Source organism: Lissotriton helveticus, chromosome 11 (assembly GCF_964261635.1).
Source record: "Lissotriton helveticus chromosome 11, aLisHel1.1, whole genome shotgun sequence".
Taxonomy (NCBI): domain Eukaryota; kingdom Metazoa; phylum Chordata; class Amphibia; order Caudata; family Salamandridae; genus Lissotriton; species Lissotriton helveticus.
The window spans coordinates 1,005,063,056-1,005,075,844 of record NC_136072.1 but is presented as its reverse complement, the minus strand read 5'-3'; the positions used below and the strand labels follow the sequence as shown (position 1 = coordinate 1,005,075,844).

At 45.2% G+C, this 12,789-nt stretch overlaps 1 protein-coding gene across 10 annotated transcripts in view; it reads left to right on the top strand.

Annotated features, from left to right (window-relative positions):
- The window catches only part of ACACB (acetyl-CoA carboxylase beta), a 2,338,068-nt gene that overhangs the window by 752,354 nt on the left and 1,572,925 nt on the right, over positions 1-12,789 (top strand). For all 10 annotated transcript variants that reach the window (XM_078667379.1, XM_078667377.1, XM_078667383.1 and 7 more), the window contains 2 exons: positions 10,838-11,008; positions 11,728-11,889. In XM_078667379.1, the coding sequence (XP_078523505.1) occupies positions 10,838-11,008; positions 11,728-11,889 (333 nt within the window). The remainder of the gene's footprint in view (positions 1-10,837; positions 11,009-11,727; positions 11,890-12,789) is intronic.

Here is a 12,789-nt window from a genome sequence, read left to right as displayed (position 1 = left end):
TTTGTTATGCATTCACAGTCAACCATTCCAATATGAACAGGCATACCTTTATGTCTGAATTTTACTTCCAAACTCTTTACCCCAAGAAAGACAGGGTTCTGCACTGCCTCAAAGTCGTAATAATTCCACAATGCTTGAGGCTTTATCACAGAGGAGGAAATGGCAGGATCAGTTAAAATGACAAAATATGGTCATACACCTGGTATAGATGGCCTTCCTGTGGAATTCTACAGGGAATTTGCATGGAACCTCCTAGATCGATTGCACGAGGTAAGCATTGGAAGGGGTGAGTCTTTTACCAACAGTGATAGGGACCTGATTGCGGTGGTGACAAAGACAGCCTATGGCCCGATGGTTCTACCGTCCCTTGTCAATACTTACACGAATGGGAAAATATTGAGCAAGTTAATAGTGATCTTGCTACTGAAGGTGGCCCAGAGATATGTATCTCCACATCAGTACTTTCCAGTGGGGAGTTTAGGTTCCTGTGGTGAAGATGCTTCTACCGCTTCCATAACCACTTTTTAGGGCTTAATGGTTGGTGTACCTTATTTTTTAACTTTCATTTCAGCCCACCTCTTTGCATTTAGGTAGGGAATTATCTGTCAGCATGCAGGCCACATACATAGAAACACGATGTCGAATTTTAGGAGTCCCTGTGAGACACTATGAAAAAGGAGTGCCTTCTCTATATATCGAGAACACCTTTGATACCGTGGGATGGAAGTATCTTTATATGATGCTTGAGGCCTTTAGTGTTGGTCCTTTGATCAGGCAGTGGATACACTTGTTATACACTGCACTCACAGCCAGGGTGAAGACCGGTCATATAATGTTGTTGTGGATCCTAGAACGAGGCACACACCAGGAGTGCTTTCTGTCCCCCTGTCCTTTTCACCTTGGCAGTGAAGCCACTAGGAGCTAGATTGCGTAGAGACAATGTGTATTGCAATGGTGAATTGAGAGTTGACACATAAAAGATAACACACAAGAGGTTTCTTGTTATACCAACTAAATCCTTTGTTTTTCCTAGAGACCCTATGCGTTGACCCCGATCTTGCTACAACGGCTACAGAAGTTTGGTTTGATACCTGTCCTGTTCACAAACTTGAATTAGTCTGTTATTCCTAGTGGGAGAGATAATAATAATAATAATAATAATAATCCACATTTGTAAAGCGCACAATCACCTGTAAGGGTCTCTAGGCGCTGGGGGCCGTCGGGAAGATTAAGCGAGCTATTGCCCAGAGTCACATGGTGCTGGGCTAACCTGCCGCCGGAGCCGGGGATCGAACCCTGATCCCCAGATTCCAGCGTCAGTCGCCCTGGCCGCGGGTGATGGGGCTGACCTAGGTCTGCCATTGCAGATGGACACTTTGAAGTACCTGGAATAATGGGAGATGAGCAGTGACCGTGGCCACCACCTGCATTATATTGTAAATTGAGTGATAGAGGGCCTTAGAGTTTGAGAAGCGCATAATGGGACGAGAGGACCTAGTTAAGATGGTGGTTCTACCCAGAGGCATGTATGTTGTCTAAGACATAATGCCGAAGAGCAACACAAGGTTTTTAGAAAACGAAATAGCTGTATTACCATGGTAATAAGGGCAAGAAAGCACCATAGGATTCGACTGTTCATGATGAAGTGTTCTTACCAGCATATAACCTGGAGACCTATTAGTTGGCAGCTCATTTATATTACTTGGCATTGTGGTGGTAAGAGTCCCAGGAGACAGAAACAATTCTTTTCAGGTACTGAGGGAATGTGTTTGAGGGATGTGTGCTTATTGAGGGGGGATGTGCAACCAGGAAACCCCTGCTTGATCACTTTAACGATTCTTAGTTGAATAAGTACATCAGAAAGACTTGGAGAAAAGTATCATCTCACCCTAGGACCCGATGTGATCGGTGGCAGTGGTGGAAACGGGATAAGTTAGTGCATTTACTTGTCAGTTGGTGAGCGGAGGTGGTGCAGGGTACTCCAGTATTGGAACTTTCATAGATCCCCATAGCTTGTATCATTCCTAGTCTTTGGAATGGGAGCCTCTGTAAATAAAAAATAACATAGCAGTAGGTACAAAAGAGAAAGAAAGGACTAGGTCTCATCTCATTTTGTAGCATATCCACCTCTTTTTGCAAAAGAGACCAAAATCATGCAACAACCAATCAGATTAGCCTCACCCCATAGAACCTTCCTGAGCGAGCCCCAGAGCCTCAGATTTTCTACCACCGTTGTGCTAAGGGAGTCTCCACTGAGCTCTGCTCAGATTTCTCTACAACTTTGGATTTCATCTCTTTTCTCTACAGATTCACCCGGCGTCAATTCCATCTGTCGATTCCAGCTCCGTCGACGAGAGCGTCACCGACGACACCTCGAGGACGACTTCGTCGACGCTACAGGTACCTGTTACAATGTCGTCAACGATGATGACAACCTCGACGTCGACGATGATGACGCCAACCATGGTGTCGACAGTGACGACGACGGCGATTTCGACGTCAACATCTACAATGGTAATGACGACGAGTTTGTCGGCGGTACCTTCCACGATCACTCCATCGTTGTCAATGATCCATTCTCTGCCGACGATCACTTCGACGACGACCTCGTCGACGATCTCGTCGACGATACAAAAAGTTCAAACTCAATAAAAAAGACGCCAAATCACACCAGAAATGACATCTCCTCGTAGAGTGTCACTATTCCCTCCGGCGTTGCTCTTAGAGGAGGGATTTTAAGAGGAAGATGAGGGTCCTTATGGGGATGCCTACAGTCTATCCCAACTTTAAGTAAAATACCAGGACTCGGATTCTGAAGACTATTACACGGAACAGCAATACCTTCCACAAGATAGACCTCAAGAACAACCGCAACAGAGTATGGTGGCCATGCCGTCTTCACTTATTAGTGACTTACAAATCATGTTTTTGAATTATAAGAGGAGATTTCAATCACAAGCCTCTGAACAACAATCAATGCAAGCGCCTCTCCAACCTATTCCTCTGCCACAGCGGCTACTCATCTATCTCAACCTCCGGAGCCGGAACCAATGAAAGGTCTCCAGAATGTCATCACTGTGCAGGATAATGATGATTCATCTGATGATGTTCAGAATGTGGAACAGGTCCCGAATCCAGATAGGGAATGGGACGAATATGTCATTCCGGATTCAGCTTCACCATCACCGGATCCTATAGATTCTCCTCCAGCAGACATCGGAAGTTTCCATAATCTAATGGAGAGGGCTTCCAAACTATTTGCTCTTCCCATTCCAACTGTACAATCGGATTGCTTTCTTTATGATTTTAAGGAGCCTTACAGAAAGTCTGTCCGTTCTATCCCGATTGTGGAACATGTATGGAGTGAGTGAATAAAAGTGATGCAGTCTCCAGCTACCGTCATCCCTGTTCTTCCGCGACTGGAGAAGAAATACAAGGCTCCCGAAGATGGTCCCACTTGCCTGGTTGGTCAACTGAAGCCGGACTCTGTCATCTCTCAGGCGGCTCAAAGGAAGTAAAAAAATCCATCTGCGCCCCTTACCACACCACCGGATAATGAGGGTATGTGTCTAGACAATGTGGTGCGATTTATCTCCATTTATGGATCAGCTGCCAGATTGTTCCAAGCCTGTCGCAAAGAAGATCCTGGAGAAAGGAGAGCGGTCTTCTTCAGAGATCATCGATTGCGCTATGGACATTGCCACCACTGCTTTCCGCGCCTTGGCAGGTTCGGCTGTTCTAAGACGGCAAGGTTGGCTTCGGGCCACCTGGTTTCGCCCGGAGGTTCAAATTAAGATTTTAGATTTGCCATTTGATGGGGAAATGCTTTTTGGAAAGTATGTTGACAACGTGCTGCAGGATATTAAGAAAGACACAGAAACGGCAAGGTCCCTTGGGACTTTGCAATACCGCAAAGTACCTTTCTGTGGTGCCAGAGGGAAAGGTTTTTCAACATACAGAGGAGGATACCAACAGCAGCGCTACTCCTCCTATTTGCAGTCTTCACAGTTGTACAAACCCCAGTACTCTCAACGCCAGGGCCAATCGGCGTCTTTCTCTCGCCAGTCTTCAAGAGGACGACAGGGGCGAGATTCCTCTAAATGCCAATTGCGGCTGCCCGGCACGGTCTACTGTACCTTCACCCCCTGTATCATCAGTGGGGGCAGGATATCACAATGCCTCCGCAGCTGGGAGATCATAACATCAGACCGGTGGGTCCTCAATAACATCCGGTTTGGCCACACACTAGAGTTTCAACACCTCCCACCTTCCAGAGCCCCTCGCGCCACCGAATCAAAACATCTACACCTTCTTTGTCTCGAAGCTCATCAACTGCTCATCAAAGGAGCAATAGAACCAGTTCCTCTATCCCAATGAGGCAAAGGGTTCTATTCCTGGTTTTTCCTGCTTCGCAAGACAGAAGAAAAATGGCACCCTATCTTAGACCTGAGGGAGCTCAACACCTATCTCATAAAACTCTCGTTTCGGATGGTATCCCCTCAGGACATCTTGCTTCTTCTGAATCCAGGTGATTACATGGCAACTCTTGATCCCGAGGACGCATACTTCCATGTTCCTATCTACCCAGCCCACAGGAGATTTCTACACTTCACAGTAGCCAAGAGCCACATTCAGTTCAAGGTCCTGCCTTTCAGACTCAGAGCCGCACCGCGGATATTCAAAAAGGTATTGGCCCCAGTTGCAGCGTTTCTCAGAAAACAGTTGCTACAGGTTTTTCCCTACCTAGACGATTGGTTGATAAAAGCTCCATCTTCTCAAGCAACTGCAAGTGCAGTCAAAAGTTGCATTCAGCTTTTCAATCATCTGGGTCTTCAACTCAACAGAATCCAGTCAGTTCTTCTTCCCTTCAAGTCGGCCAAGTTTCTGGGGGCCATTCTGGATACAACTTGTTGCAAAACTTTCCCATCAGAAGAAAGACAGAAAAGGCTGATTTTGTCCGCCCGTCAATTGCAAAGAAGACGGTCTCTGTCTGTCCGCCTATACAAAGCTCTCCTAGGATCAATTTCATCTTGCATTCCCTTAATTCTGCATTGCAGACTTCGTATGCGCCCATTACAAGAACAACTGGACATGCAGTGGCGCCAGACGGAAGGCTCGTTCGACGACAAGATAACCATTACTCCTCTTATGAAAGAGGCGGTCAGCTGGTGGACGATCAAAGACAATATCTCAAAAGGTCTCACTTTCACAGTTGCCCCAGCTCCTTTGATATTGACCACGGACGCCTCTCTAGAAGGCTGGGGAGCGGTCTAACAAGACCTTGAAGTAAGCGATCACTGGAAACCCGAACAAAGCACTCTCCACATCAATCTTCTGGAGCTCAAGGCGATTCGTCTGGCTTTACAGGCTTTCCTTCTGAGGATTCGGAACTCCACCGTCCTGGTCCGTACAGACAACACGACGGTCATGCACTATGTGAATAAACAAGGTGGAACGAGGTCTCAACTTCTTTCCAAGGAGGCCCAAGAGATTTGAGAATGGGCAATTCTTCACCAAACCACTCTTTCGGTGGAACATCTTCCAAGTACCTTCAGTACGACAGTAAAAACATTGAGTCCTCTGAAGTCAGTCTGTCATAAGTGGGAACTGTACCAGAACATTCTCGACACAATTTTCAATCGTTGGGGTACTCCGTCCATAGACTTGTTCGCTACCCCAGAAAACAGGAAATTACGCTTTTACGCAAGCAGGGAACACCATCGAGGGTCGTTGGGGAATGCTCTTTCGATGGCCTGGTCAGGCGCATCTGTTTACCCCTTTCCTCCAATTCCCCTGATTCCCAGATTACTCCGGAAACTCAAAACTGAACCCTGCACAATGATTCTAATAGCACCAGCGTGGCCCCGTCAATTCTGGTTCACGGAGCTCCTCCTACTCTCCCAAGATCAGCCGGTTGGCCTGCGACCTTTTCCTTCCCTATTGACTAAGTCCCAGGGCCAAGTGATACATCCGGATCCAAGCTCACTTCAGTTGACCGTGTGGCTCCTGAACACCGAGAGTTTCAGAATTTAGATATCCCTCAGGAATGTAAATAGGTTTTAGCTCAAGCCCGTGCACCAAGTACGAGTAAAACCTATCATTCAAAATGGAAACGTTTCTGTTTGTAGTGCCACCGGGAAAACATTCATCCTTTCTCTTCTGCTTCTCATCAAATATTACCTTACATTCTGTCTCTGGCTAAGTCAGAGCTCGCCCATTCTTCTATCAGGCTATTTCTGGCGGCTATATCTAGATTCAGACGGACAGCCTCTGGACCTTCCTTTTTGTCTGCAAGAATTGTCAAACAATTTCTAAAAGGACTCTTTAGAGTTTTCCCTCCAGTTCGACCTTTGCCTCCCATGTGGCAACGCAATTTGGTTCTTGCTCAACTCATGAGACCTCCGTTTGAGCCTATTCATAGAGCGGTCCTTAAGTTTCTGTCATGGAAGGTGGCTCTCCTTCTCGCTTTAACGTCCGCCAGGAGAGTTGGAGAGCTTCAAGCTCTCACGATTAAGGAACCCTTTTTACAGTTTAAAAAGGACACTCTGATTCTAAGAACTAATCCGAGATTTATTCAAAAGGTTCCTTCGAATTTCCATTTGAATGAGCATGTTATTCTAAAAAAAAAAATTCCCTCAACCTACGACTCCAGCAGAAAGGTCTCTTCACTCCTTGGATGTCAAGAGGTATTTGAAATTCTATCTTCAGCGCACCAAGTATTTCAGGAAATCTACCCAACTCTTTGTCGCTTTTAGTGCTCCTCGAAAAGGATTTCCCCTTTTGAAGCAAGGGATTTCTCGTTGGATTGCTAGTACAATTCACTACTGTCACCAAGGGGCGGATAAGCCGCTTGGAGGATGTGTTCGGGCTCACTCCACAAGGTCACTTTCATCGTCTGCTGCTCTTTTCGCTGGAGTTCCTATCAAGGACATTTGTAGGGCAGCTACATGGAGCAGTGCCCATACTTTCACAAAGCACTACTGCTTGGACTCTTCCACACGGAGTGAGGTGGCAGTGGGACAAGCAGTCCTGAGGAACCTCTTCCAGTAAGCGGTGAGCTTTCCCTTCTATCCCTCCTTCCTGTTATTGCACATGTTGTATCTGGTAATGTTTACTGACTAATATTTCAATGTCTGTTTATTTCTTATGAAAATATGGAGACAGTGTTATTTCAGTATTTCTTTCACAAAATGTGCCTGTTGCTAACTGCTAGCTATTCTGATACACGCTATGGGAATCTATGAAAGTTCCAATACTGGAGTAAGAAAACAAGTTACTTACCTGTAACTTTGGTTCTCCAGTATTGGTAACTTTCATAGATTCCCATGCGCCCACGCTCCTCCCCAGGGAAAGCTCAGCCTTCAGCATATTTGGTTACTGTTACACAATGGCTACGAAAATCTGAGGCTCTGAGGTTCTCTCCGGAAGGCTCTATGGGGTGAGGCTAATCAGATTGGTTCTTGCATGATTTTGGTCTATTTTGCAAAAAGAGGTGGATATGCTACAAAATGAGATGAGGCCTAGGCCTTTCTTTCTCTTTTGTACCTACTGCTATGTTATTTTTTATTTACTGAGGCTCCCATTCCGACGACGGGGAATGATACAAGCTATGGGAATCTATGAAAGTTACTAATACTAGAGAACCAAAGTTACAGGTAAGTAACTTGTTTTCTTATGCAGGCAATAGTTTTGTTACGTGTATTTGTGCACTATCACCCGAAAAGGTATTCTGGCGCTGAGCAGGTGCATGTGCCAAGACCCGCCTAAGGCAGGTAGTGGAGTTATTGGAAATGCTAGATCTTCAGTTTCTTATGTAGTGTAGTGTAGTGGGAGGTCAGTACACACGTTAGGAGTGACAAGGAGAAGGCTCCACCTCCAGATCTGCTTCTATGTATGCCTGCCTGGGATGTGTGCGCATAGGATTCCTGCACAGCAGTGCTGTCTGGTGGATTGTAGAAGGTGATGAGACTTCAGGTAGGTGGGGCCTATGTTGTGTAGTGCCTTGAAAGTGTGAGTGAAGAGTTTGAACTGTGCCTGTTTGTGTATCGGGAGGCAGTGAAGGTCCCTTGGTAGGTTGGTTGGTTGAACCACTTGTTTGAACATTTCTTTGTGGAGCTGAAATGAAGAAAAATGGACAAAAAAGGTTTGTTAGTGCGCTTTCTGCGGTCCAGACTCAGAATTGTCTTACACTGGCTGAAGCAAGGGACAGCTACCTTACATAAGTGGTGTAAGCATGTATTTGCATGGGTAGTAGCAAAAGATTGATTGAAAGAAACAGACCCTAAAGTTTAGAAGGGCATTTCACTATGGAGTGCTCTGGTTCAATCCAAGCTGAGAGAATCATAAGACCTGCCTCTGTCTGTTCCAGCCATTTACAAGTGTACCTAGGTTTGAGGGGGATTGAAAAAACACAGTATGGAAACCACCCTCCTTGCTGCAACAGACGACATCTGCACCCTACTGGACAAAGGAGAAACAGCAGCCCTCAACCTCCTCGACCTCACAGAGGCATTCGAAACAATCTCTCACCGCACCCTAATACGCAGACTCCACTACTCAGGGATCCAAGACAATGCCCTCAACTGGATCTGCTGCTTCCTCTCCGGCAGAATGCAGCAGGTCAAACTCCTCCCTTTCCTCTCCGACCCTACACCTACCACCTGCGGAGTGCCCCAGTGGTCCTCCCTCAGCCCTACACTCTTCAACGTCTACATGGCTCCGCTCGCCCCCATCGTCACAATCTATGAACTCAACATTGTGTCATATGCAGACGACACCCAACTCATCCTCTCCCTAACCAACGAACCCAATACCGCCAGACACAATTTTCGAGATGGCACGGAAGACGTCACCAAATGGATGAAAAACAGCTGCCTACAACTAACCAGCAACAAAACAGAAGTACTCATCATGGACCCAAACTCTGATGCATGGAACGACACCTAGTGCCTCCACGCCCTCTGAAGCCCGCCCACCCCCACGGACCACCCACGCAAATCATCTTGGACTCCGATCTCATAATGGACCGCCATATCAACTGTCTCGTTCTCCTTCTTCCACACCCTCTGCCTCCTACGTAAGACCTTCAAATGAATTCCCCTCGAACACAAAAAGACCGTCACTCATGCCCTGGTCACCAGCAGACTCGACTACGGCAACACACTCTACGCCGGAAAAAACAAAAACCTCCCCTGCAAGCTACAGAACATCCAGAACTCCGCTGCAAAACTGGTCCTCGACCTGCCAAGACACTGCCACATTTCCCCGCACCAGCGCACACTCCACTGGCTCCGCATCGAAGCTAGTCACCTTCAAGATGTTCACCCACACCCACAAGGCCCTCCACGACACCGCGCTAGCATACCTGAACAGCCGACTCAAATTCCACGCACCCCAGAGGACCCTACGATCTGCCCAGCTCTCCTACGCTGTGGCCCCCGCACCAGAAAGACTAGATCGGGAGGCCGCTCCTGCTCCCTCGCAGCCCGAGCCTGGAACGCCCTGCCGCTCAGACAGACAACATCGCTCCCCATCTTTGCAAGAAACCTCAAAACCTGGCTCTTCAACAGACCCCCCCCATCCCCATTTATGGACTAGGGCCTGCTAACCCCCCCCCCCCCCCCAGCGCCTTGAGACCCTTACGTGTGAGTAGTCACGCTTAACAAACGTCTGATTGATAGATTTATGAGGGCTTCATGTGTCAATCAAAATCGACCTGAATATTCGGATTGTCCTGAATATGGATGGTAGAGATCTCCTGGAGAATGCTTATGTATCTTCTTGCACTATTTCTAGATGACTTGGGTGTCTGCTTGATAAATAATTGAATTTGTTTTAAAAAATTACATGTGTACAAAGCGGCAGCTTGGATGGAATATTTGAAATACTTCCAGGCCAACGTAGTATTTTTTATGAAAAATATTTTCAATCCATGTGTATGTATTTCTTGTGTATCTCTGTATGTATGTTGAAGGAAGATGACACACAGTTTCTGAAATAAAAACCTATTCACTGTATTAACTTCGCCCCTATTTTGTTGTCGCCTTTAAAGCACTACATTCACAAGGGGACCAAGAAACCGCTCTCGGGCGATCATGTTCCATTAAGAAGTAGTGACGTAGGTGATATAAACAAGCATTTGCAATGCAATTGGTATTGCCTTTGGGACCTTATATGTATTTAGCTATGCAGCACATTAGCCTGGGTGCTAGAATGTTATAGTCCAAAGCTCTGTTTTTAACATGAAATCAGGGCTTTCGGTGGTCAGATCACTGAAAATAAGATTTGAAAAAAATACTATTGTCTACGGATGCTCGTGGAAGACAATTTCTACAGACTTGAATCTAGAGAATGCTAAAGTGATTCTGGTATTTTACTTACCTCTGCTGGTCCTTTTCTATCAAGACAGTTAAATAGACAGTTAAATAGACGCAGCTGAATAGAAAAAATTCCCTATGCGGAAGCAGCCAAGTCCTAGGGCTGATCTCCAGAGCCCACAAAGTACATACCCATATAAGTATATATATGTTTATACTAAAGTATATACAAGAGGTCTTGAATGCTCGACCTAAAAAGGATACGCTATTTTTTTAAAGGTATGGTAGAATTTGGCATTGTAGTTCAGTTTGTAGAATGATCACTATATTACATAATACATACTGGAAACTCTGGTTTGTTACAATAATTGGTAGCATGCAGAGTTTTATGTTCGGGGTATTTTCAAGATGCCAAATGTACCACCAAATTGGCATTAGCTAATTTTTGTTTTTACTTCTAGACATGTATTAATGTAATACTTTTTCTTCCTGTAAGTCTAATGCTTTTTTTGTTTTTATAGTGTGCTGTTCGCCTTGCTAAAATGGTGGGCTATGTAAGTGCAGGAACAGTTGAATACCTCTATGGTGAAGATGGCAGTTTTCATTTTCTGGAGCTGAATCCCCGTTTGCAAGTAGAACATCCCTGCACTGAAATGATTTGTGATGTGAATTTGCCAGCAGCCCAGTTACAAGTAAGTTCCATCAACCTTAGAGCTTGACTGAGATTATCATCACCCTTGAGATCCACGTTGTCTCCAGTTTATCAGTTGTATTGGCCCCCATCTGCAAACTACCAGTCAAACCACTACCCATCTTTATACAGTCTCGACAAAGTGCATTAACCTGTTCAACACTTCAGCACTCCTTTCTTGGACAGCGGAGCACTGTAATGAAAACACTACAGATATTATGCAGGATTATCATTCCTCACTTGTGGTCATTAACATCATAGTTTTCCAAGTCTCCAAAATTTATAAAAAAAATTCAAAAGTTTTAAATAGTTTGCAAACAGTCTGTGCTTAGCACAAATGGATGTCATGGTTTTAAAACCTCCTTGAAACCCACACAGGCCAACATTAGAAATGTGTGAGACATTACCTGGCACTTTATAAGTTGCCAGGTTGAGTATTTCGCAGTATTAATGCCTTTGATCGTGTAAGTATTTGTCCTGCAGGGTGTGGATAAAATGATGAATTATATCTACCTTTCTCCACTATTCTGGCACGCCTCTGATATGCAGCTTACTCGGCATTTGCTTATAGTTTTCTTTCTTTTGTTGGTCGTTCCTGGTGTAAGGGTGGTCATCCACCAATGCGTGTTTTTGTTTAGCATTGGGTTCCATATTAAGAAATCTATAACTATTATGGTTAGTGCTTGATTTTTTTCTTCCATCTTTCTTGTCTTTCTGCAGATTGCCATGGGTGTTCCCTTGTACAGAATTAAAGACATCCGAATGCTGTATGGGGAAATGCCATGGGGGGATGACCCTATATGTTTTGAAAACCCTGTCAATACTCCAAACCCAAGAGGACATGTTATTGCTGCTAGGATCACTAGTGAAAATCCTGATGAGGCAAGTGATGTGATCCATTGATAGATACTTGCAATTAAATTTTTTTGTGATAATTGTTTGTATAACTTGCCTAGTCAGCAGTACTTGTCTGCAGTAATAATAATAATAATATTAATTCCACATTTGTAAAGTGCGAACTTATCAACCCTAAGGGCATCCAGGGGGGAGGGTATGGGGGAGGTGCGTCGGGGAGATTAAGTGAGCCATTCCCCAGAGTTGCATGATGTTGAGCTGCCGCCAGGGATCGAACAGTGAGCCCTGCGCTATGGAGTCAGTTGCTCTGACCACTGCGCCACACCTCTCCCTGCAATGATGACCTTATTAACATCAATGTGACTTTTCTGTTTCTATTGTTTTTTTTTTACTTTTCTTCATTAAAAGACAGAACGAAGAACACACACTTAAAAAATGTTCCTTCACTTCGACAGGAGTGACCAACCCCCATATAACACACATCGAGTGCAAGAGAAATCGTTCAGGACGGTGAAGTTATAACATAAGGTATAAAAGGCCACTAATGGGGTTACATGAAAGTGGGGAGAAAAAGAACATCAGCACATACTCAGTCAATGAAGGATTTCACTTTCAAATGTCCTACCCTCGCCCCTCCTGAGTGATCATTCCTTGATCATTGCATTTCTACCACCACCAAGAGCACAACCCAACACATTGCAACCCACAACCAGGATATTCACTTATACCTAAGAGCTGTCTCATTCAGCAAGGTCCAATAGATTGAACACTTGAGAGACGAAGTGCTTCACCTTATAGTCCATCCTGAGGCTCTCTGGTTAAGACACAAAAGCCAAAAAGTTATTTTGCCTGCACCTCCACCCCTCACCACCATCGTTTCCTTATTACTTTACCATTGCAGATTTGGCTCTAAGAACAGTACTAAGT